Below are 27,797 nucleotides of genomic sequence, written 5' to 3' on the forward strand. Positions count from 1 at the left end.
CTCCAAGTGTCTTTTAAGAGTCTCCAAAGTGTTCTGAATGTAAATAACCTATTTAACAGAGAAAAAGGCTTTTGTATCACCTACACTTGTTGCCCATATTTGAGCCAAGATCTGTTAAGTGGTTAAAATATTTGAATAAATGGGCCCTTTTAACAAAAAGTTAGTTTTACCTCTGAGCGACTTTTACATCAATAAACTAAAATGTGCTTTATTTAGACGTATATATCTTAATTCGTTGAGGCACTTAATATTAAATAACTTACAGTAGTAAAGAAAAAATAACTAATATCTCCCAAAGGAAAAAATAGTTGATATATGTTTATTTGTTGTATTTGTTACATAATACACTTATTATATAAAACTAAATAGCGCAAAGTATCCCATGTAGGCTGTGTAGGCGTTTACACACTGTTTATTAGTGCCTTGGTTCTGTGAAATCCCAGTGCAGTGAATTTAAAACTGGACTTGCAGCTTATTTTCCATAAATAGACTCCATGTGGAAGCGAGTGAACGCTATATCCTACACTTCAACCCTCTTTATATACATGCTACCTCTCTTATAAAGCTATGTGAAAGTAGTTTATACAAGCCATTATACAGGCTCTTTAATTCATAAAGTTTAAGCACACCCTCCCTAACTCATTATTTAATTGAGGCCAATGTTTGGACTTTCTGCTCTATTTACTCTGGCAGCAGCTCATAATTAGGTTTTGGGATGAACCACTGATGATAATAAGCTATAGCTTACCACATGTAATATTATAAGACTGATGATGGAGAGAGGAATGGGAAATGGGAAACTATGAGGAAGAGAGAGAGAGAAAGGGAGAGAGGCAAAGGGTGTCTTGGGCATTGCTATTTAGGTCGTGTATCAGGAATAGTGCAGCAACAGTTGTACGTAGACTGAGATCTAAGCCCTGCATCTGAAACACGCCTTGTCTGATAGAGCTAATTATTTCACAAACCCCCTTTGAAGTGCAGCCTTACAACTCTGGCCTTTTCCCAGCTGAATGGGTTGAGTGTAAATATACACTGGACGTAACCACTACTCCTGACAGCGCATGGTTTCACCTGTATCTTATGATGTCCAGTAGGTCTGCTCTACCTGTGAGTTAAAATTCTCTTTGATGATTTTACCTGCGGTTCTAGAGCTCAGCCCTGCTTTACAGTTTTTAACTGCATGTTACCCTTTTGTGGCAGAAGAAAGACTCAAAACACAGTACCATATTTTTCGTACTATAAGGAGCGCTTAAAATCGTTTAATTTTCCCAAAAATCGTCAGTGCACCTTATAATCTGGTGCACCTTTTGTATGAATTTTACCAGTCTGGTTATAAGGAGCAGTAACTGTGCTACACGCTAGCTCTTTCGCTGTAGCATTGTCAGGAAACATCAGCCGCTAAACACTAGCCCTAGCCGGTTGCCGATGCTTTTTTTTTTTTAAGTTTTCATGAGAGAAGTCTGTGTAGATTAACATCCAGCGCTGGTTTGACTTTAATTTTTTTTTTAAAGAATTACAGATTTGTTTACTTAGCTAAGCTTTACTTAACTTAGTTATCCACCCACCACCCTCCAGTGGTGAGACCTGCTGAATTAGAAGTGAAAAATGGTGACACCCCTGTTCCTTACTAGTGTTGCATAATGCGCCAATGTGGGAAATGTGGCTTCAGGGGTGAGCATAAGCCAACACAACAGAAAAACGTTCAATTACTTATTTACAAATACACTAATATAGCACCTTTCTGCCACTCAAGGACAATTACACAATTACAAATACATTCCACACTCAAAAAACACTGGTGTACGTGACAACCAATTGTGAACAGTGTACTCTCAACCGAAACAACAGTCCATCTGGAGGACTGCATCGAGCACTGAGAATTTAATTTAGCCAATCAGCCAATCCATATCTAGACATACATTCACACACCAGAGCAATTTTTAAGGTATCCAAAAACCTCAACTACAAAACAAACAACTTTCTAAACCTAAAAATAAAGAAACCAAAAAACACACAAAACTCCCTGTCACCAAAACAGGAGAACAGGTCGTAAAACAAAATGCCACTCAATCTCTATTTTACTTAAATATAAAAGATTAGTGTAACAAAAAGTTAAACAAACAAAACAGAAACTAAATAGAGGTGCCATTTTAGTCCGAGCAGGCTGTTGCTCCAGCTCACAAAAGCGGAGAAGCCCTAAAATCTCCTTTTGGTCGGATTTTTCCTGGTTCTATTATAGAGAGTGCCCCCCTGGTGGCTAGTTTCAGGACTGCACACAAGAAACAAACCAGCATACAAAATACGACCAGGGGTTGTAACATCAATGATTAGGCCTGTCACAATAATTGCAATATCGATTTATTGTACAATAAATGAACATGACCTCAATAATTTTTGATAATCGTGATATCGTCTATTGTGTTTATTTGTATGTTTGTTCACACATATAACAGTGAACAGTATTTTAGCCAATCATGCTTCAATAACTGTGACTCCATAAACACAGTGTGGACTAAAGTAGGTAAAGGCATAAGTATACAATTCCCAAACTAATTATAATAAACAATTATTAATTTTTTTGCTGTCTTTAAAAAGTGTATAATTTAAGTGTATATAATCTGTTGTCATTATTTCCGTGACATTTAATAGTCTTAAAATGACAAAAATATCATGTATCGCGATATATATCGTCCACAAAAAAATATTATCGTGACAGGCCTATCAATGATTTTATTTTTTTTTTAATATTTTAATAATTTACTGAAAGCATTACATTTACATTGATATAAATTAAATATGTATATACAGTTACTGGTCACCTTACTAGAAACACCTTAGCCTTGTATCGTTGATGCACAATTTGTGTTAGCCATCCTGAAGCCCTATATCTAGGGTTAATCTCTGATGACTCAGTCACTCTTGGCTGAATATTTTTAGATGGCAGACCACTCTCAACCTAGCGGGAAGGGACTCTGATGACTATAAAATCCCCAGCAACACCACAGTACTTGGTACACTCATGCCAGTGCCACACACACACACACATGACTGTGTCAAAGCTAGGCTAGCATAAATATTTATCTGAGAGATCTACCAGAATTATATTATGCCATGATATTCTGCAGTTTAATTCAGTACATTCTAAGATTTTGTAGTATATCATAGTGTATTACACTGTAAGAAAGTTAACTTGTTACTAGTGTGGTGTGGTAGTGTTAAGACTGTGCAGGCTAGGGGTGGCCATGGCGCATTGGACACAGTATAGCATGATCATAGGAGTATTCCACCATGAAATTTGTGTATTTTGTGTTTGGTTTGCTATTTACTGTAAACCTTTAAGCGCATTTTTTGTTTTATTGTTCATGTTTTTAGTTTGATTGCATGCACTGATTTTTTTTCACTTTAGTATTATTAGATTTTTTTGTTGCAGTCCATTGTTTTTATGTTACATAATTATTATTGTATACAAAATCTGAGTATTGTTAAGTTACATTTGTTTACAAAGTAGAAAAGTTGACATTTTTGGAATGTTTGACTCTGTTATACTTACATGAAATAAACCTAACATTTATTTTGTTGCATATCAATAAAATATATTTCAGTGTTTTTTGATACTCAGCCAATAATATAGTTATCATGAAAATACTGTTACATTCCTAGTGCAGACTACAAATGAAACACTGTTATATATAAAAGTAGTGATGGAACAAAATTGCAATATATTGTTATCATTATTATTTTCATTCGCGATACATTATCGATACGTGGTGTCAAATATTGCTATTTTTTATTTAAATATAGGCTCCACCAGACTCACCCCTGATTTGATTTACTACAGTTACTGCTTCATTACTTCACGTGGGGTTGCTAATCAAATAAATAGGGTAAACCAGTGGCGAAGAATATTGGTTCTTGGTATTTCCTTTTTTAGGAGTATTTTATCCTCTTCAGTAACACAGTTGGCAGATGAAATACTTTATTAATATTCAGAAATTCAACTGAGTAAAGTCAAACTAGTTAGAGCTGACAGAAAGGCTACAGTAACTCCAGTAATTGTTCTGTATAACTGTGTTAAGCAGAAAAGCATCTTAGAAATCACCTCACATGCTAAGGCAGATGCGCTACAACAGATGACCTCTTCAGGTTATACCTTAAATGAATATAAGGCCTACAATGATCCTAGGCTTTGGTCAGTAGACAGTAAATTGGTCATGTAAAACATGTTTTGGTTTTAAAGTGGTTGACAGTGCATTTTATGTTGGAATACATGTATTCAATGAGAAATGCTTTTGTAAAGAGTGAAGATGTGTAATCCAATGCTGTGCTAGAGCTGCACAGATCTTATTTGTATGTGATGCACAGATCTGCTTTCCACATTTTTCATGCTCGGTTTCACATAGTAATCATTTGGATGGCTACTCAATATGCTTAAAAGAGTAGAATCAATACTGCTTCCTTTCCACATGCTTCAAGATGACAAACCCAATACTTTCAGTCAGAGAGCATCTTTTCACTGAGTTTCATGGTTGCCAGCTGTAATTTTATGATTTCTATTAATTGTATCCTTTATCTACCTATACTGAGTTTTGTAGAGTCTGAGTCTAATGCAGTTTCACAGGGGCAGAAAATGTGTTGCAGTGAAGGTTAATGCCATGTATCTTATAAAAGGCATAAAATGTGACTTAAAATTTTAATCTATATTTGAGGTTTATTTTAGGTTCATAAAATAAATTAATTCATTAATTCACAAAAAACAACTGCATAAAAGCTCATGATCAATCTGAGTAAGACATTCTAGGTATACAAAAAAGTTGCAGTACAATGTTTTTTGTTTTAAGTTACATATAAGGTCTTCAGTTTGAATAGCAATATCATCATTTTATCATTATTTGTTGTTGTTTAGGTTCAGTATTATGCTTTGTTGACCAAATATTTTAGCACCAAGTAATAAGTAGTAATATAGACACCACACCAAAAAAATGTACTATGCATACGTTCTATATCATGTCAGTCTCTCTCTCTCTCTCTCTCTCTCTCTCTCTCTCTCACACACACACACACACACACACACACAAATATCTCAATGCAGACACCCACATACCTTCACACTTCCAAATATTCTGCAACAAATGTAAAATAAAAATAAGGTGTTGTTTTTTTTTCTGGATAAACCAAAACAGGTTTGTAGAGCTTGCAGGGTATGCAGTTGTAGAAATCCTAAGTAAAAAAATTTATACAATAATGTTAAGAAAACCAATTGTCAAGTTTTTTGAACCAGGACTTTGTTTTTGCATTTTTATTCATCAGGACAAAAGCTCTAATAACTATATTTAAACATAAAATGTTCAATGTTTAGTTTGTCCAGCTTTTGCTTAGTTAGTAAATTAGTACAATGTTTTTGCACTCTTACAAAAGTTCAGTTTTAGAAGTCGGAGCATTTTCTGCTTCTCACCATCCAAGTAATCCTGAACACACAGGTCTGTCGTCATCAGAGTTCTGAGATCAACAGCATCTTCTTCACTTGATTTTCAAAGTAGAAAATCCTGTTAGATCTGCAGCACTGAGTTCGCTTCTTAAAGCTGAAGGATTGTGGAATTTTTTCAGATCTGAGTGTAGCTCTAAGGGCAAGTTCAGCTCAGAAAGCACAATGTCTGATTTTTAGAAGTTGATTGTGATTGTGTTTTCTTTTCTTTTTTTTTTTAAATAAAGCTTTATTGAAGAATTAACAAATATAATTACAAATACACAATATCACATTTCATACATATAAACAATGTCACATTTCATACAAATTAGAAATTAAGTTAAAAGGATAGAAAGTCCCATTTTTTTCCTTGATGTTTTTTTTATCAATAGTCCGTCTTCTTTTCAATTCTCTTATAACATGTTTATACACAACATCACTCGAAATAAAAACATGATCGATTGTCATCCTTGTTCTTGTTTTCCACATTTGGCTTTTAACAATACATATTATTAACCACAAAACTTCATCTTCTTTTTTCGTTAGAGAGCTATCAAATAAACCATATGCAATAGTTTTTATATTAATAGGTATATTAAAATTAATTTCTTTAAGTTTTAACCAGAGCTCTTTGGATCTATAGCATTCAAACAAAAAATGTTCTAAGGTTTCGTCGTGGATACAATTCGGCATAGGGCATCTGACAGTTTTAACATAACAACTCCATTTTACTACAGTTCTTACCGGTAACCTCCTGACAGAAATTAACCATGCTATATCTTTTATATATCCAGACAGAATTTTATTATTAATGTTCTTACATGCTATTTTAGACTCGTGTGGTTGTAAATCTCTATAAACGACCATATTACTATATATAGAATTAATAATTAATTTATAAATATGTTTACTATCATTATTTAGCCAATCAATGTTTAGAGATGTGTGCTTATGTATAAAATCAGAGAACAATATTTTAAAATATGGAAATTTAGATCTTTGTACCCCCTTTTTTTCTTTCCAATTTGTGATGTTGCCCACCCAATCAGCTTGTCTATGAATACCACTAGCTATTATTTTACATGCAGATATTTTAGTCTTAACTCCTAAATCTATAGCTCCTAAACCCCCCAAATCACAGCTTTTAAACAGAATTTCTCTCTTTGTAACCTCTCTAGTGGTATTCCAAATAAAATTACAACATATTTTGTTAAGTTTTTTACACCAGCTCTCATTAGGAGGGAAAATACAAGACAGAAACAATATTTTAGATAAGATGAATGTTTTAATAATTTGGATTTTAAATTTATAACATAAATTAAAATTTGTATACTTACTAATTTCGTCTTTTATCTCTAAGATTTTATTAGTCCAATTATGTTCTAAGCAGCCCATATTATCGAAATATACTCCTAAGATTTTAATGTGTACTTTTTCTGTAATATTAATGTCAAATTTTTTATCTAGATCTCCAACCCATAAACATTCAGACTTGTCAAAATTTAATTCAGCACCAGAAACCAGTTTATAATTTAAAAAATGATCATAAATAATATCTAATTCATCATTTGATTTTATAAATACAGTTAGATCATCAGCAAAGGCAGATATAACTAATTTGGAACCATTCATCATAACACCACCTAACCTACTATCTTCTTTAATTTTTTTAATTAATGGACTTATAGCTAGGACGTACAGAGCTGAACTTAAAGGGCAGCCCTGTTTAACCCCTCGCAGGACTTTAAAAACATCAGACAATCGACCATTTACATTTACCTTTACATTAGATTCAAAATACATACACTTAATCATATTAATAAACCTTCAGGAAAACCATACATATGTAGAACTTCAAAAATATACTTCCTAGAGACATAATCGAAAGCTTTCTTTTGATCAAAAGCTACAACATAAAAATTCTCATCTTTACTACAAATTATTTCTCTCAGAGTGTTCAAATTGTCCCACATGAAACGTCCTTTAACAGCACATGTCTGTTCTTTCTCCACAATTATATTTAACACAGTTTCAATTCTTTTCATTATAATCTTAGCAAAAATTTTATAATCAAGGTTCATTAGAGTAAGGTGTCTATAATTATTGATATTGTTTTTATCACCTTTTTTGTATAATAGTGCCAAAACACCCTCATAGAAAGAGTCATGCATCTTACCCTTATTAATCCCTTCATTAAAAACCCGTGTAAGAATGTGAGATAAATCCTGTGCACAAGAAAGATATAGATCTGCTGGTATGCCATCTAAACCTGGCGATTTACCCTTATTCAATAGTTTAATAACAGTTAGAACCTCATTTTCATTTATATCATCTTCTAAGTTACAATTAAAAGGTGTGTTTTCCAGGGCCGTACAAAATCTCAGAACCTCGTAGAAAGTGGTGAGGACTGGCAGGGGATGTGGGTTCATCCTGCAGTCACTGTAGAATTCACTGTTTTGATCATGTTCAGCTCTAGGTAGCTGTGAGTTCTCCAGAAGGCCAGCTGTTTGACCATCTGCCTGTAAGCAGTCTCATTACTGTCATGCAAGAGACCATTGTCTGTAGTGTGGTCTTGCCAACTTTAGGATTTTGTCAGAGGAGTTCTGACCTGTAGTGAATTTATTACCTGAGGAGTGTTTCCTCAGCTTCTCAGGCTGTGTACATGTAGACATGCTGAGGTGGGGTGAGATTGTGGTGGAGCAATTGTGAGATGATGGAACAGAATACTAAGCAGAAGTGCAAAGGTCTTTGCATAATCCTTGGGCAGTCAAGGTGCTGAATAGTTTATTTACACATTTACTGCTGCAAAACTGCAGGAGAGTATCAGGTGATTTTTTATGCTTCTCTAAGAACTTAATGACAACACAAGTTAATGAGAACAGATCTGTAGTTGTTTTATTTTATTTTTCCTGGCAAAAGCTAAACTATACATATATACGCACAGCTACTGTATATTAGTTACTTCAGATTGTCAAGTAACCCCACTTAATAAAATTTGCTGCTTTTCTCCACAGAATTTCCTACTGCACAGCTGATAAAACTCAGGATAAGGTGTTTGCCTACGTCTCACAGAGTCAGTTCAATGAAACTCTGGAGTGCCATGCCTTCCTCTGCCAAAAGAAGAAAATCGTGAGTCATTTACATTTTATTTCTACAAATTATTTTTTGTCATAACTCCAGCTAAGACATGCAAAATTCTCTACTGGCTGCATAGAGTGGGGATAGGCCCCTCGTGCCCCCATGTAAAAAAAAAACAAAAAAACATTGCTAAACTGCCCTCAAGAGTGGCAAAAATGAGACAAAGCACCCTATTGGCTACCCGTCACATGGTAAAAAATATTGCCATCAAGGGTGCCAATAGAAAAGAAATAGAAAAGTGCAATTATTACTGATAATCTGGTGCCTATAAGATACATGAGTTACATAGTCAAATATGATCATTTTAGACAGAAAACGTGACACAAAATGTTTAAGTTTTTAAGTAGATAAAAAAATGCGCAAAGTGTGTTGTAAACAACCTGCCAAGTTCAACAGTCACGTTATACACTCGTGGAGTGCGTTCATGTAATTTTTTGGTGTATTGCTATCTTGGCAACTGAAAAACTCACTGAATACGACATAGACAAATGTCAACAGTTAAACATTTATTGCTATTTTGGCAAAACAGTTGTTATGCACACATTGACGTGCAGCAGTGCACCACCCCAACTTTTACATCAACTACAAACAGAATAAAACAAAAAAAAAAGAATAAATAAAATAACATTTCTGTTACCGTAAATTACCTGCTTGGCAACTTTACATGGTAAATGTGCAGGTCAGTTTCCTCTACTGAGAAGCTGCCACACTCAGAGCACACCTTGGTTATGCCCAAAACAAACCCATGATTATGTAAGAAAATTAGTACCGTATTTTTCACACTATAAGGCGTAGCGGATTATGAGTAGCACTATCAATAAACGTCTATTTTCTGGTCTATTTTCATGCATAAGGTGCATTGCATTTTATGCAACACTAGTAACTAGTAGTAGAAACATGGGTGTTGCCATATTTTAAAATCAGCAGGTCTCGTACAAAACCGTTATTCTTAAAAAATACATTTCAGATGAGTCAGACAGGTCAAACTAGTGCTGGATGTTAATTTACACAGATTTCTCTCATGAAAACTGTTTATTTGGGTGAGTAAAGCTGCAAGACAGAGCTACACTGAGAAACCCTGAGTGTTCCGGTAACCCAGGGAGATTTTAGCTAGCGGTTCGTCCCACGTGGCTTGTTTTAACATGAGAAACTCGCAGGCTACAGTCCAATATATTCACCTCTGAACGGCGAAAGAGCTAGTTCTGTGGTTCGCAGCTAATGCTAATACTGCTCCATCGGCGCTAGCCGGGGTTTACTGCAGGCTACAGGCAGATAATACTCACCTTTTGACGGCCAAAGAGCTAGCTAGCGCTTCGGGCTGTTAGCAGCTAATGCTAATACTGCTAGAGATCTAAACTGAATCTCCTATATAAAACGCTGTACTTCAGCAGAGTAGCTTTACTGCTCCTTATAACCTTACTAGCCATGAAGGCAAACTTTTACCGTTGTTACGATAGCAAATACACACTGATATGCCCTAAATCAAGCTGCAGGGTTGATGGTTCGCCTACATAGGACCCCATAGACTATTTTATCATAAATGGTTCATCACAGGTTTTTGTATGTAATGGTGGAGGCCTGTCACTGATGCAAAACTACACTTGCATGTAGCCTACTGTAAAATAACTTCATATATACATAAATTGTGCACATTTAAGTGAAAACAATGGCTATCATGTTGTCAGGCAAAATGTGCCAATGTGTATAAACATAGAGTATACATTATAGCATTTATCTTCTTTTTGAATTAGCAGTGATTCGAAGGCAGTTTGCATAATGTTTATTTTAAATTATAATGACCCATGATTATTTAGACTTTTTTTTTGCCTTATTTGTCATGATTTTTAGTCACAGTTATTGTACTACAGTTAATACTGACAGCACTAATTACTTTGTCATGTAGCTTATCTCCTCTCCCAGCACTATTAGAACTTTGGAGGCCTCAGTCTATTGAGTACATAGCTCCACCTGGTGGACAATACTACACTTTACCTCACTCTATTACAGTCACTGTTTATTCTAGCATGGAGTTGATTGTGAGGTGTCCTCGTGCTCTCTAGTGTCAGCACCTGTGGTGAAGGTGTCAGCTCAGCTTGTTGTGTCCTCTGCAGGCCCAAGCCGTCACCCTCACCGTAGCACAGGCATTTAAAGTGGCTCTGGACCTCTGGGAGATTGCCCAGGAAGGTGAGGACTGAACTTTATGTGTTTTAATACTTGATATTTAAACATAGTTACTGGCGGCATGGTTTGTGACAGCAAAATAATAATAATAATAATAATAATAATAACAAATTGATATGCTGGCAGCGTTATGCACTGTAATCTCTAAAATATGCCTTGTTTGTGTTACATGTGTTTATATAACCTATGCAAAACCTATGCTAATTCAGTATCCAGAGAGATTACAGAAAAATGCAACGAGGGATTAAAATGTAAATATTTGAAACATATGTTTTTGTATATCATTGCTGTCCAATGAAAAACAAGTATCTTTATTTTTGTTAATTTTTAAATGACTACATAATTTGGACACTTTGAATTGAATTTTAAATAACACTGTCAACATTTTTTCCATTAAATTTCCATTAAAAATTAGGAATTTTTATGATCTCTCTCCTGTAAAGTTGCTTAGCATAGTTATCACAGTGATGGTAGTGGCAAAAACAAATGTATGCATTAATTAAAATATATTTGTTAGCATTAATAACATCAGTTTTGAGTATTTAATCAATGTGTTGAGTTATATGAAACAAATATATTTACTAGTAAATGTACAAATAGTATAAGTGTTTTATAGATTATAGATATAGTATAGATCTATTATAGTTTCTTATCATTGTTATGGCATGGGCATGTATAGTTGACTAATAGAAGGGCGACTTCCTATACAAAAAATGAGGCAACATGACCCAAAGCAACCCAAAGGTTTCTTAAGCTAAGAAATTGAATGTTTTTAAATAATAAAATTATAATTATCCAATTTAAGAACATTTAGGTTTTTTTAGCTTAAGAAAACTTTGGGTCATGATATATATATATGAAAAATGTATTGGGACACACCTTTCACTTATTTCAGGTGTTTAATTCAGTCCATTTAAAACAAGTGTATAAAATCAAGCATGCTATGCATGAATGCTAATGCTATGTGCAAAACAAGTCTTTTACACTTCAACACTGATGCCTATGGATTTAGAATGCATGCATACAATAATATACAGTGTAAGTGCTTTGTTTGTTTGAGCTAAATTTAAATGCAATCATTGGCATTTAATGTTTTAATGTTATTTTATGTATTTTTACTGAAAATATGAATAGTAATTTTATTGTATTTATTTTAATGCATTAATTGGCTTGTACATTAAATGTTAATACAAACGTGTCCTTTTTTTCTGCTTCTGATCTTGTTTCAGATTGCATTTGTTTATTTACTGCCCTTATCTAATTTAATGATCTTTGCTGCAATACTAGTACCTAGAATATCTCATGTGTTTAAAAAATAAACTTTTTTATTCTTCTTAGACAAAACTAAGAAGGCTCACACATGCTGTTCAGGTGGCGTCCCTCAGGTGGAAATAAAACCTCACTGTGATTCAGGTACAAAACATTTCAACAGTGCCATGAGATGTGTTATATTTTTATGTGGTTGTTTATTGTATGAATTAAAGTTCTATTATTGTCCTAATCATTAGTATTATTCTTCCGTTTCACATTAAAGGGCAGCCTTTATAACAGTGTTCATAAAAATGCTTGAATTTTAACATTCTGTTTCCCAGGCCTGGAAAGTGCTGGAATTTTGGAGAAAGTACTTGAAAATGCTTGAAATTCTAACTAAATTTACTTTAAAATAAATAACTATCTGAATAAATAAGAAAATAAAAGAAATATTTACTAAAATAAATAAATACATTTTAAAATGTGTGGTTTTTTTTAAATACAGCTAAATTTATATATTTTTTAAACTTTAATATTCTATAGCATTATGAAGAAAGGAAGAGCGAGTGAAATAAAGAAAAGCGCCTGTTTGAAGGGGAGCCGACTTCCAACAAGGAGTTTGTTTAAGACCTGCTAGCTTCCAGTCTGTGCTGTGTTCATGTTCGTATATATATTCAACACAGTTGAAAGTTCCTGGAAAAAACTGGGCCTTGAAAGTGCTTGAATTTTACCTTGTGAAACGTGTATGAACCCTGTTATAAAGTTTTTTTTAATATGATATGACACTATCTGTCTCATTTGCAACTTATCCAGCGTGCGCTCTGTTTTACAACCAGCCAATGCGTAGCCCCTTGAGAAAGGGTTAGACAGCCATGGCCCCGCCCCTGTAGTGAAAATCATGAATCTGATTGGTTCGATTGTCCTATGACTTTGCTAATAGACTCATAACTACACCCTTCAAAAAATCAATAGAAGGGGCACACAGACGCACAGGGGGGCAGAAGCCATTTTTAAAAAAGCAGTTTTGATTGGTTAGAACCGCTGTCAGTCAGATATGAGTCATATAGCAACTGAACAACACAGACTAATGCTTGAATTAGTTGCTGTTTTTTTATTTTAGTTCATTTTTGAAATACATGCTTATACTTACAATAACTATAATATATATTTCCTGATAAAATATATGTCATGATTTAAATGCACCTGTTGTCACCCCTTCTCTGAAGGATTAGAAGGGCCTCACTGCACACCACTGCTATTCTTATTGTAAAGTGTACATTCTGCTTTGAAACTAAAAGAGACCATATGTATAAATGAATTATGCTATATGCTGTTAATGTAAAGTAACTAAAAGAGCAGCGCTTGTGTCTCTGTTTCTAACAGAGGCTGAGAAGACTCAGGCACTGATGGAGCACAAGCTGAGGAAACCCTTCTTTACATCTTCTATCCATTCTACATCTCCACGCAGTAACCCTACCCGGAGACGGCCTATCAAACACGACTCCTGGGTATGACAGCAGCTTGCCTTCTTTCAAATGTACCAATATTTTATTAAATAAAATGTATTATTATTAAGGCATGGTGGTTCTAATAAATAGTAGCTTTTAACTATGCTAAATTTATTGTCAGTATGGCAGTCTTGCTTACATTATTTTTTGTCATTCAGTCACTACAGGGTATTGTGACAATGATGGATGTGAGAAAACAATAAGTCAGACTGCATTTAATAAAATAGATTTCTAAGCATTTGCAGATGTAAATTACTACAAGGAAAATTGCAGCCAGTTTTTAAATAATAAAAAACACTCTGCTTACAGGTAATTGTATAAATAATGTAATTATATTATTAATAACTATATTAATTATATCACAAACAATTAGAATACAACAGTCCAGAAGTGGTGAAGGGTGTTTTGATTCACACAAGCAAAAGCAATAAGGGTGAGACCAAAAAAATTATATTGTGATATACTGTATCATTTCTGTTGGTGCCAAATTTCCATATTTTTATTATAACGCCAAAAAGTCACGAATTAATTTGATTTACTAAAGTTACTTTACTATATAATAAATTCCAATATCTATACATTCCAATATCATGCAGCTCTACAAAATACTAAACAATTTTGTGCATGTTTGCTAAAACAGAGGACAGACTTTTGGCATGTTAACTGCAGTAGCAGCATGTCTCCACTAGGTGGACTCCACTCTCTATAGGAATTCTTTTGTTGTAAAATGTGTTTAAACCACTAGGTGGAGATCTGTGCTCTTTAGGTCAAGCAGAGCAAAATGGCATCTGCCTCCCAGCTTCAGTGTAATCACTCACCAGGGTGTCTTTCATTTAAGATTACATTCATCAGCAGCTCAGTCTGCTCTCTCTCATAGTCTCTGCTCTTGTTAATTATACACTTTTTTGTGATAATTGAATTTCTTTCACTGTGCAGACGAGTTCTGGTACGCGTTTACAGTACTTCAGATTGTATACGGAGAGCATGTAACAGATAAAAATAAAACATGTCCATGCTTTCTTTGGGTGAGGATGAATTAAAGCTTAATTCATTTTGATTGAATATGTGACTTAAGAACATGCTAACGGCAATTTCAATGCCAACCCATAAGAAGCTGAAAATAATGTTCCAGATGTGTTTTAGATGTAGATGTTTTTTCTTGACTTGCAGGATGTGGAAGATGGCCTCGAAGACACGTTTTCAAGGTAAGCTGCTTTCCGTTAATAACAGAATACTTTTTTAATGGGTGCATCATCTTTATATCTTTAGATGACATGACAACAGCTTTTTGTTTGAATGATATAACACAATTAATTGCAAAATTGTTGAAGTTTGAAGACCAGTCATATAAAAAATGTTTTTATTAGAAATGGAATGTAAACGGTTTAGATATTCTAAGTCAATAAAACATACATAAAATTAAATGAAACAAATTAAGCATACCAGCTCATTTACATTAATGGGCTCTTTTTGTTAAGAAAAACAAAATATTAAAATAAGCAAAAGGTAATTGAGGTCATGTCCATATAATACTATATGATAACTTGATTACATTGTGCCTAAACTGTAGTTACAGTGGTGCTTAAAAGTTTGTGAACCCTTTAGAATGTTCTATATGTCTGCATATATATGACCTACAAATCATTATATTTTCACAAATGTTACTGTAGGTAGCAAATGTCAGTCTTGGAATGCTGTGTAATTTTTCCTCCATGCACACCACCCTCCAAATAATTTAATTTTAGATTCATCAGTCCACAGCATCTTATTCCAAAATGAAGCTGGATTGTTTAAATGTGCTTAAGCATACCTAAAGCGACTCTGTTTGTGGTGTGTGCTCAGAAAAAGCTTCTTCTGCAGTTCTTTCCCATACAGCCTCTCCTTGTTTAAAGTGTGCTGAATAGTTTAATGATGAACAGTGACTCCATCTGCAGTAAGATGTACTGTAGGTGTTTGGAGCTGGTCTATGCATTGATTATGACTGTTCTCACCATCCTTCTCCTCTGCTTATCTGAGATTTTTGAGATTTTTCTTGGTTTGCCACTTTGGGTCTTAACTAGAACTGTGCCTGTGATCTTCCATTTCCTTACTATGTTCCTCACAGGGAAATTGCAGCAGAAATCTCTTCCACTAAACCATGATGTTGAACAGGCTTTGTTTTCAGGTCCACGGCTGACATTTTTATGCGACACCAGTAACTAATAGTAAGGAACAGGGGTGTCGCCAAGCTTTCATTCTAATTCAGTGGGGAAACCTGTCTAAATCTAAGCTAAGCTAGTAAACAAAACTGTAATTCTTAAAATAACATTTTCAGATAAGTCAGACAAATAAAATTAATATATATATATATATATATATATATATATATATATATATATATATATATATATATTTTTTTTTTTTTTTTCTCCTAAAAACTGTTTATTTGGGTGAGTAAAGCTCTTCTGTTTATTTACAGAAGAGCTTAGATTTGCAGATTTCCACTAAAGCTGGAACATTAGCATTAGGGCATTAGCGGCTAACCGCTAATGGTTTAAATGCTGCCTGACAGGGCTACAGTGAGTGTTCTGGGAAGTCAGGGTGATATTAGGTAGTGGTTCATAATAGCTTGTTTTAACATGGTAAATACCCAAATTACAGTCCGAATTACTCGTCTCTAAACAGCAAAAGAGCTAGCGCTGTGGTTAGCGGCTAATGCTAATGCTGCTCTCCAGTAGTGCCAGCCGGGTTAGCGGATAATTGTTAATACTGCTGGAGAACTAAACTCAAACTCCTGTATAATGCTGTACTTTAGTAGAGTGGCTTTACTGCTCCTTATACCTGACTGGTAAAATTCATACATAAGGTGCACCACATTTTAAGGAGCACTATCGATTTTTGGGAAAATGAAAGGATTTTGAGTGCGCCCTATAATGCTAAAAATGGTGGATAAAAGTGGATAACAGTTTTAAGTATAAAAACCTAATAGGAAAGGATTTTGCAGTAGACTGCATGGAATAATCCCAAGCCCTTTTACTATAAAGCTCTGCAGGGTGAAAGTAAGATTACATATTTTAGGCGCACAGCATTTCAGATTCAGCACAACAAAGCTAGTTTCACAAATACATGCTGCACTATTGTGATATTCCAAATATGCAATGCAAAGTGAATGAGCTGCTTAAAGCTAGAGTTCTTCCCGCTTCTCCTCAGGGAGACTGATAAGTCAGTATACAGTGTATAATGAGACGCAGAGGCACACTTACAGCTCAGCTTGCCTATGTGCAAATATTTTTATGCTTATTAATAAAAGAATGATGAGGCATGTTGTTTTATTTTTTCACTGAAACAGCTCTGCATGAGTTTGATGAGCAAACCAGGCAATTTGAAAAGCATTTAGCCTCATATTATCTCCTGATATGTTATTGCACCTCCAGGTAAAATGCTATTTTACCATAAAGTGGGGAGAGAGAGAAAGAGGGGAATGAATTGGTCACACAGCAGGAACACAGAAACACATTAGAGACCCCGGTTTTGTTTAAAGTGTCTTGGGGAATGATGTTTCAGTATGGCTGTCTCAGCACAGTGATCTCTGTGATTATTATCATCCATTCTTAATGCAGAGAAGACGGATTTTACTGCAGTTTTGTGAATAATTTCTCACCAGTATTACATTTTGCATGTTTGGGGAGTATCTTTGGTTTCATGAAGAGCTTGGGCAAATATCCATATTCATATGCATCCATATTTCAGTATTTTAACTTTTATGCTCTAATGCTTACAATTACTGAATGTGTGCAGCCCAAAACAGGCAACACAGCAGTTCTTTATCTAGAGAAAAAAAAGCTGAGCAGACAGTCAATATTTTATCACATCTAGGGAGTCAAAAAGCATACAATAAATCTATATCTTCATAGTTAGTATCTTCACTATCAGCATGATTACAAGTGTAATTATTATTAGCATCTTAAATAGTATCTTCATGACTCATTATTTATATATTCACTTCCACTATCTTCATTATCAGTATTACGATTAATTGTATTCTTTATCAGTATAATCACTATTAGTATCTTAATTATCAATATGATCGCTCTTACTATCTTTATTATCATCATGATCTTCAATAGCTGATTCACTTTCAGTATCTTCATTTTTTTATACTATACAGTATCTCAACAAAAAATATTATATCTATTAATGGGACAACACTGAAGATATGACACTTTGATACAATGTAAAGTAGTCAGTGTACAGCTTGTATAACAGTGTAAATTTACTGTGTCCTCAAAATAACTCAACATACAGCCATTAACCTACCGGCAACAAGTGAGTATACCTCAATTAGCTATTTTACCTCCACTTATTAGTGTCTCAAGGTGTGAATGTGAGGTGTGAATGGGAAGCAGGCCTGTTAAATCTGGCAAGAAAATTCAAAGATGGCCTAGGCTATAAGAAGACTACTAACTGCCTAAAACTGACATACAGCACGATGATCAAGGTAGTAAAGCAGTTTCCCAAAAGGATATATATTCACTCTTTGGGCACAAATTGTATTCTTCATACTATCATCTTCATTGTTGCCCCATAAAAAGATGTGAGGGATGTGCTCACTTTGTGAGATACTTTGTGTTCATAATCTCTGTCTTCATTATTAGAATAATCACTATTAATAGGTTTATTACCAATATGATAACTTATTATTAGGATATGCAATTACAATGTTATCATAATCAGTCTTTATGTTCATTACATACTGTATTTCTTCACTATCAGTACAGGCTTCTATTAGTTTATTCACTATCAACATGTTTATAGTATGTATCATCCCCTAACAATATCTTTATTATTGGTTTAATCACTACCTGCATCTCCATTGTCAGTATATACACAGTAGTATGTTTATTATCAGTACATTTACTGTCAGCATATTTTCTATCAACTAAAAACTATTCAAAAAAAGGACGATTGAAAAGCTGTACTGCTCCTACCCAAATTAAATTTTATCTTCAAAATCAAAATCATTAAAGTTGTTTGTGCTAATGTTTGGATACATTACAGAGTCACTACACAACCAGCTCAAAACCCTCTTGAGCAAAAATCTCAGATTGCATACACTGTAGCAGATAAGTGTGTTTTAGTTCTTGTAGTTACATTTTTCTTCTATTCTTGTTTACAAGACAAGTCTCTATTCTGTAGTGTTCTTGCATGCACAGCTTGTTCTGATATTTAGATTAGGGGACCAGGGGTGACATTCTGAAGGCTAAATTTTGTGTCTCTTCCGGAGGTTTTGAAGACTATTCTGGATAATTATCCTGTTGTATAAGCCATACTTTTTTAGCTTCAGCTTTTCAGATAGTTTGGCAGTTTTAGCATCCAGGACTTTCTCTTGTTTGGTGGAATTCATTCTTCCTTCATAAAGTATACAAGCAACATCAATACAATGCAATATTTCTTTGTCCTAATAAAGAAATTTTTAACAAGGTAATGAATGATTTAAGCTCTGAAACGTTTTTAAATTGGCTTTACTATCAGTATGTTCATTTTGGCATATTCACTATAGTATGCTTATTAGCAATATTTTTATTGTCAGCATATTTAAATCACTGTGTTCATTAGCATTATTGTCCCTCCTGACTTTTCTGCACCCTCCTCTGGCAGCGAAATCTGTGCTATTAGCTCTATTGCACAGAATTAACTGGACACTGAACTCACGCTCATACACGATCATATGACCCCACCCAGGTTTAGGTCACCAGAGTTCTAATTATTCACACCTGTTTTAAGCCCTATATATACCCAGTGTTTTACTTGGCTAATTTCTAAGTATTGTTTAGGATTGTCCTGCGTTGTCCTGCCTTGCTTTTGTTGTTCCCTGCCAAGTACTGACCCCGCACTGTTTCATGCTACTTGTTATGTCTAGTATTTTGAATTTTGGCCTAATTTTGCTGAACTTGCCTGGTTTTAACTACATTTTTGGATTGAACCCTTTTAATAAAGCCTTTTTTCTTTGATGTATGCAATTATCTTCATCATGTATTGTCAGTATTGACACAATCAGTGCCTTCATTAACAATGTTGTCACTATCAGTATTTTATTCAGAATAAATAGACAGTGATAAGGAATAACCCGCTATTAACATGTTTTCTCCCTTTTATCAGATTGTAAATCAGTTATTTGTTAAACTCTTGACTTGGCTCATTTCATAATATAACTTTATGAAAAGATAGCTAAAGAACATTTTTATGGGTGTAAGATTTGGCTTTATAATTTCCGAGATTTATCTTAGAATATCCAAATCTATATATTTTTACTTTATTTTTTTTCATCTCTCTCCTATAAACTGAACATAACCAGAAGATCTTTTAAAGAAACCCTTCAGTTAATTTTTCTTTTAACAATCAATTGATAAGCATCATTTAGAGACGATACATTTACTCTGATTCCAAGATATTTCTACCACCGGTGTATTGTGCTCATTGTTGTTTATCAAGATTGTGTTTTATGAGTCAGATGCATGATGTTAATTTCTTAATACACTATTAAGTGCTCCAAATTACCCCACTCCACATATGAAGCTGCGGAATTAATATAATAATAGAACAGCTGGCTTTAAGAACTTTTTCAAGTGGATGTGGCTTTCTGGATGCAATAATTTAAACATGAAAAACCTTTGAACCGTCTGAGTGTTTCCATAAAGCTTAATCAAGGTCCTTTATATTCCCCAGCAGCTATAGGAACATGGAGAAGTATTAGTGTAGTGCTTTAGGGTTTAAGATCAGTGCATGGTGCACCTGCAAAAATCCAATATATATTTATCATTTCATTGTGTTGAATATTTCTTTTTATTGGATAACGCATGTAGCAGCTCCAAGTTTATGGTCTGAGTTTGAGACTCAAGGCTGTCAGGTTGATTTCAGCTGAATAGGTACAGGAAAATGCATTATTTGAGCAGTTTTTTTATTAAAGCAGTTTTCTCTTTTTTGGATCATGTAAGTTTTTTTTTGCTCTCACAGAAATGTTAATGCCTTAGGAGGTTTTTATTTCAGCTGTTCTTGCAGTCTTAGAGTGGAGGGTTCAAACATAGTGCTTCTGTTAATTTTTAATCTTCCATAACTTTTTAACAACGCTAAGAAAAGAAGAAAGGTGTCACAAAATGGATTATCTTTCTCTGGAGACAAATTGCATTAGATTATTTTACTTAGCTGTTCCAGGCCAGATGTGCTTATGATGGGCACTGAGCAGGATTTAACGGAGTATTCGGACAGAGCAGTGCAATATTCAATAATTTACTCTCATCTGAAAAAAAGATGTGCTCATTGCTATTAAAGTGTATCCTCCTTTGAACTTTAAAATATGTAGAATTGATGGTAGGATAAGAACTTTTTGCTTTAAGAAAATCTTTATCATTCGCTGCACTTTTTAAGTGAGATGAGAAAGCTTTAATCAACTGTAATGTCTCATTTTGCAAGTTAATACTTTTAAAGGACCATTAAGGATAATACTTTTTTAGTAGTAAATTTTAACATGACCAGGATGTATCAGCAGATATTAAGGAAACGTACTGAGTTTAAGCGTCAGCCAGTATTTTCTCATTTGAACTGTTTAGTTTGTTACCCTAAACTGTGTGGCTTGTAGCCCCCGAACCTGCCTAGCTCCATTCAGCCAGTCCCATTTCCACATTCAGGGATGCCAGTCATAGAACACAACAGCCGCAAACAGCCATGCTGCAGCCATGGAAACGGGAGAGCTGGCTTTATTATATTTTTTTACCTAAACAGGAAGTCACAAAGCCTTAGTAAGGTTATTTAACCATAGTTGGCTAATTTATCACCACCATTAGCATAATAGAGATGATAGAGGTAGTTTCATCATTTGTGTGCAGCATTGGACCGTGTACAGCTGGGTTATCAAGGCAGCTAGTGTATGAGCTACCAAAAGTGACCTGAACTATCCTGGTTATATCAGTCGCAACGAACTAGCAGGCTAGCCAAAATTGTTTACTGCATCGGCAGCAAAAACTGTGACAGAAATACTGTATGTGACAAAAGATCCATTCTCTATATTGAGTAGTTACTCCAACTTGTGTATTTTTAAAGCAGTTGGTGTGTTGGTTTGTTTGGAACAAGAACTTTGAGCTTTAGCTAATGCAGTGTGGGGTGCATCATGTTAAAACAGAGTTATATAAAATCCACATATATAAAGTTCTTTATAATGCACAAACAATAAAAACATTGCTAAAATATACTTTTACTAATCAGCCATTTCACACACTCCTTCTCATTTAGTACTGAGTGTTGCCTTAAGCATTGAATTAATCTATACATATCTGGTTATTGCATAGTCCCTGGCTCCTAAACAACTGAAACTGTGGCGTTTGTTATTTAAGTAGATTAAAGGATTTCTTGTTCATTAAATGTGTTTATCCACATTGCCGTTCCCTTGGAGAGCCTTAGATCCCTTAAGCTGCGTTCACTGCAAGCATGTTCTAATTTGATAATCAGTGGTGTTAGGCAGTGGTACTGCCTACACTACACCCTACCACTGGGAGATTCCAAGTTTGATATTTCAGCATAATTGGAAGTTGGAGTTCTGCGTGGCTTCATCTGTTGAGACCCCCCACACACACCTTTGAGATTGTCAAGGCAAGCTGAGGAGAGGAAGCTCTGTGGTGATTCAATGAGTATTAGATAAAGAAAAATTACTGCACTGTAGCCTTTATTACATACCTACTAAAATCCAGATTAACTCCAGCCTCGGCTGGTTACTGGTTTTGGATGATCTAAGCTGGCCTCTGATGGTCAAGGTTAGCAAGTTAGTACTCCAGGTAAAAGCACTATATGCTATTAAGCAAGATGGCTACATTGGTTATTTGAGCAGCTTAGCTTTTGACCAGTACATCACATGTTTCTTTTGAGTTTGAGGGTTTATCTGGTAAATCCAGCTGGTTGACCTTTTAGAGCTGAAGTTTGAAATACAATTACCGTATTTTTCACTCTATAAGGCCTTTCAGTGAAGTTTCTCCAGCACCAAGACTCGAGAATGGGGCAGTATTACCATTAGCCGCTAACCACGCTAAGCGCTACGTCTTTTGGCTGTTCAGAGGTGAGTATTATCAACCTGTAGTCTGCAGCTAATCCCGGCCAGCAGTGCTGGAGCAGTATCAGCATTAGGCGCTAACCACGCTAAGCAATAGCTCTTTTAGAAGTAAATATTATCGGCCTGTACGCCTGAGGCTAACCCCGGTTAGCACTGCTGGAGCAACATTAGCATTACCCGCTAACCATACAAACTGGACTAAAGCCTGCTGCCACACAGCGACGAGATCTACTGAATTAGAAGGGAAACATTGCGACAGCCCTGTTCCTTACTAGTGTCACATGATGTGCTTATAACCAGGTCCCCCTTATGTATGAAAATAGACCAGAAAATAGACGTTCATTGATAGCGCACTTTCAAGTGTGTCAGATAAAGAAAATAAAGAAAATATTAACCTTCAGCCCCCAAAGTGATTGAAAGAGATCTACAGTAGCAGTGTTCATTATTTCTAAACCAGCTGGTTAGCAGAGCTATTCTATTCATGTCCTACATGATGAGGCAAATCTCACGTTTACAAATGTAAAAGAACAATAAAAAAGACTTTAAATTCTGTTTTCTATATTTCTGCATACATTTGACCTAAAAGTTCTTCAGAAGTGCTACAAACAAAATCAAAACAAATGAAACAATAGTATTAGACTTGGTCATTTATTTATTTAAGGGAATGATCCAATATTACATATCTGTGACTGACTGAAAAGGTATGTAACCCATGGCTTTCTGAATCAATGATTTTTGAAGTATAACAGCAAATTCTGATGGTAAATGTCAGGACATCTTTCCATGAGCTGAATATTAAAAGAGTGTGGGTTATGCAACGTAGACAATGATCACTTATTAATATATAATAAAGTGATTAAAGGATACTTAAAGTAGCTGGTATTTGAAAAATAGAAATATTTTGTCACATTGTTTTGCCTTGTGTTTGACATTTATCCTTATCAAACTCAAACCCCATAGTATGGAAAGTGAAGCAAATGTTATATATATATATATATATGTATATGTCATTTCTTGTATAACTCCAATCCAGCCTTTCAGAATTTCAGGGAGGTTTTTTATTCTGTAACAAATCTGAGTCTTTTTTTTTATTCATTTACAAATGGAAATTTCTATTTAAATTTACAGTGAGTTTTGCTGCTTTATGTAGGAAATGAATAAAAAAAGCTCCGTCAGAAGGCTGGTTTAAAAAAACATTAGCTGTGCTAATTAAATAATGACTTGGGTTTTAGTGGTTTAAAAAGGGCTAAAAAGGCAGTGTTGCAGACATGAAAAACTCTGTGAATATTTTGACTCACAGGGCTGGTGTGTTATTTTTCTGTTTTTAAACACTCTTCCACAGAGCAGCAGGACATTAAACTAAACTGATGGACACTAAAAAATGAGGGTTGACTGTAAATTTCACCCACTGAGAACACTGATACTTAGCAAAAGACAGAACCAATCAGGAGGCTCAGGAGGTTTTCTGTGTCTCTCTATGTGTGTCTCTTGCTTTCTTGCTCATTCTCTCTTCTCACTCTAATATATATCACTCACTCCTGTTCAAAACAAATCTATTTCTAGGATATTATATGTAATGTATGTTCATCAGACAGCTGCCATTAATGTATAGGAGACTCCTGCAACTTCAGGGAGATGCGGGATGTCTGTATATGTCTATGTAGTAACAGTATAGTATAGGTTATGATTACGACTACAGACGTCTTGTTAATATGGATCCTGGCATGTTGAACACAACGCTATCCAGCATCCTCTTTAGGAAAAGTTACAGAAACACTGTCCACATAAATCATCAGAGCAATGAATCATGTTCACTACTGCCCACGGTATCTGTCGACGTTGGTGTCAGGCCAGTGCATTAATGTGAGTTTATCACTGTTTTTCGTCATCCAGCAGGTAGAAATCAACTCTCATTTTGGTAGTGGGGCCATCAGTTATTACAGTAATGTAATGAGGAAAGTGGCCATGAGTCACCTAAGTAAATCACTTCAAATGAGATGAATCCAAGTAGTTATCTCTCCCATTCATTTTGGCACAAAGCAGCATGCGGACAGCTCTCTCAGACCCAGACAAAAAAATAATCTTTTAGTGATGTTTTCAGAAAAGCAATGAGGATCACCTTACAAACTTAAAGTAAAGTGGAGGTTGAGGGTGAACTCTTTTTTTTTACTTTTTTGTACAGTTCTACATTATGCACCAATTTGATCTAAAACTTCTTCAGAATAATAGTATTAGACTTTGTCCTTTTTGTGAAGGAAAAATATTTAATATTACATATGTTTAACTTAAAAAAGTATGTAAACCATGACCTTTAGAATTAATGAATTCGTAATTTTAGAAAAGCAAATCATGAAGGTTAATGTCAAGGTTAATATCAACAGAAAAGTATCTAAAGTGTCTAAAGTATCCTGTTTTCTATCGGATATACAAGGGATTCTGATACTACGATCAGAATCTCACACTCTTTGTTTATTTTTAATGCTGATTCTTCACTTCGGCTCTCCCTTTCACAGTGCAGATCCTTCCTTGCTACTCTTACAGCTGCAAAAAAATATATATATTATTCCATATTTGGATTTCCAATACTCTGTCAATTGCTAATTACAAACAAGACTTCTATGCACTAGACTTCAGGGAGCTTCAGTTAAAACCATTAATATATGGTCAGATATTATCAACCATTTTCAATTTTTTTAAAACTACAATTATATATATATTTTTAGTTTTTTTATCCTCCCCTATATTAAATCTCAGTTCAATTAAATTCTCAGTTATTTTTCTATTGTTATGATACTGTGTATATGGACTATATTTGTGTTTCACATTATCCACTGTACTGACTTCTCTCACTGCTAATCTTTTCCATAAACAAAAAGTTATTCACAAAAAAGAGGTCATGCAGCAAGACAATGACCTATAAGCACACTTGTTCTACCAAAGAATGAAACAAGAATAAAAGTAATGGCAAATTAAAAGTCCTGGACTTAATCGAACAGAAATGTTGTAGAAGGACCTGAAGAAGCAGATCATGCTCGCAAACTCACCAACATAACAGAGATAAAGCAGTTATACAGAGAAATAGGTACAAATACCTCCAAGCCGATGTGCAGGACTGGTTAACAGTGACTGCATATGTATAATTTCTATTTTTCATATGTTTAATTTTCTTATTGCTGCACAAAAAAAGCAAAGCTTCACATACTGTCCCTTTGTCATTTTGTCAGTTAATCTCGTAATATTGGATCATTTTGTATCATAAACATATGAGAAAATCTAATATTTTGACTCATTTGTTTGATTTGGTTTTCTTTATCTTTTTTTAACTGTGTGAAAATCTTATGAAGATTTATAACATATTTATGCAGAAATATAGAACATTATACAGGGTTCACAAACTTTCATACACCGCTGTGAGAACTGCATCTGTTTAAGGATATATACTCTGCACTGTGATATGATGTTTTAATTATGTCTCAGTGTCTGCTTGTGTCAAATTATATCTTTGTAATCTTTCATGCAGCAATATGGAGGTGGAGGAGATGGACACAGGTAAGTGAGGTGAGAGATAAAAAAAAAAATAATCTTCTTTCTTCTGCATAATGCATTAGCACTGTGTTGTGGTGTGCTTTACTGCATCATTCATCATTAGAAAGCCTCTGTAAACTTTGTTAAAGGGGGCATACTTGTATTGTACAGGTCTTGCATTTCCCCTTGATGTCTATGTATGACATTTGTGTGGGTTTATGTACCAAAAAGTCATAAAAAAAGCATGTATACGTGAACGTTATCATTCCATTCAACCACATCCTATTGCTTTCTTATTTGATTTTTTTATAGGCCTAGGTCTCATTTCCTTTTAGAACTGTATATCTGTGTGATATAATCAGAACACTATTTTCTCATCGTATGTCACTTAATAAGGCTTTTATGTTTGATAGTGTTTGTGAGTGGGGCTGTATTTTGTTTGACCCAATTTCTGGACTGATAGACTTTAACTATTGTTAGCCTGCTGCTAACCCCAGCTAGCATTGCTGGAGCAGCATTAGCATTAGCATTAGCTCTTAAGCGCATTAAGCGCTAGTTTTTTGCCATTCAGAAGTGAGTATTATTGGCCTATAGCCTGCTGCTAACTCCGGTTAGCACTGCTGGAGCAGCATTAGCATTAGCTGCTAACCACTCTTTCGTCGTTCAGAGGTGAGTATATCGGACTGTAGTTAGCGATTTTACCATGTTAAAACAAGCTACATGAGACAAACTGCTAGCTAATATTGCCCTGACTTACCAGAACACTCAGTGTTGCTAACCACTAGCCAATGCTCCAGCTTTAAAGCTGGAGAAATTTGGGAATCTAAGCTTACTATAAATAAACAGAAGAGCTTTACTCACCCAAATAAACAGTTTTTAAGAGAGAAATCTGTATCGATGAACATCCTTTGCTCATTTGACTTTAATTTTTTTTATTACTAAGAATTACAGTTTTATTTAAGTTATTTACTTAACCTTAGTATTTTCCACCACCCCCAGCAGTGTGACCTGCTGAATTAAAAACAAAACAGGGTGACACTGCTGTTCTTTCTTAGTTCCGCATAATGCCCCTTATAATCCAGTGAGTCTTATAGTGCGAAAAAACAGTATTTTTTCACCCTAGATTTCTTTCATATTTCATCGTTATTATATATAATATTTAGGATGTAGTATGTTTTTTTTAAGAATGTTGGTTAACATGTTCTGTTTACTGTTTCTAACAATACATGGTTTGCGGCACCCATTGCATATACCCTTATTATTGCTGTTTTCTTTGCTTTATCTCTGAACACAGTGCCGAATGTGTGGCATGTCCTTTTCCAGCACAGCCTACTGGTAGAAACTGACTTATTTCTGCCATTGTTCAGTGTAAGACAGATGTTATCATTCTCATCAGAGCCATTTTTTGTCATGAACAGAATAGAATTCATCTGCACTGACACACTGAAAAAAAAAATAGTCTACACAGTCTATATAATGAAACCATTCCTTAAAGCTCAGAATGTGCAAGAAATAAATGTCAGAAGACTGAAATTAGGACGAAACACAGTTGGTATGTCCCGGTATGAAACATGTAAAATTAGCATGGAGATACAGCCACATCAAATTAATGCAGATAATGTATGCACTGTAGAAATATAAAATGTTATGACAT

General features: G+C 34.6%; 1 protein-coding gene across 2 annotated transcripts in view; it reads left to right on the plus strand.

Annotated features, from left to right (window-relative positions):
* Positions 1 to 27,797, plus strand: part of si:dkey-71h2.2 (low density lipoprotein receptor adapter protein 1) — an 82,538-nt gene that overhangs the window by 49,998 nt on the left and 4,743 nt on the right. Inside the window, exons 4-9 of one of the 2 annotated variants that reach the window (XM_007256640.4) lie at positions 8,479 to 8,593; positions 10,714 to 10,786; positions 12,122 to 12,196; positions 13,418 to 13,542; positions 14,713 to 14,747; positions 26,139 to 26,167. In XM_007256640.4, the coding sequence (XP_007256702.3) occupies positions 8,479 to 8,593; positions 10,714 to 10,786; positions 12,122 to 12,196; positions 13,418 to 13,542; positions 14,713 to 14,747; positions 26,139 to 26,167 (452 nt within the window). Of the gene's footprint in view, positions 1 to 8,478; positions 8,594 to 10,713; positions 10,787 to 12,121; positions 12,197 to 13,417; positions 13,543 to 14,712; positions 14,748 to 26,138; positions 26,177 to 27,797 lie in introns of both variants that reach the window. The other variant, XM_007256641.4, reaches the window with a different exon arrangement.

This window comes from Astyanax mexicanus, chromosome 1, assembly GCF_023375975.1.
Source record: "Astyanax mexicanus isolate ESR-SI-001 chromosome 1, AstMex3_surface, whole genome shotgun sequence".
NCBI classification, from domain to species: Eukaryota; Metazoa; Chordata; class Actinopteri; order Characiformes; family Acestrorhamphidae; genus Astyanax; species Astyanax mexicanus.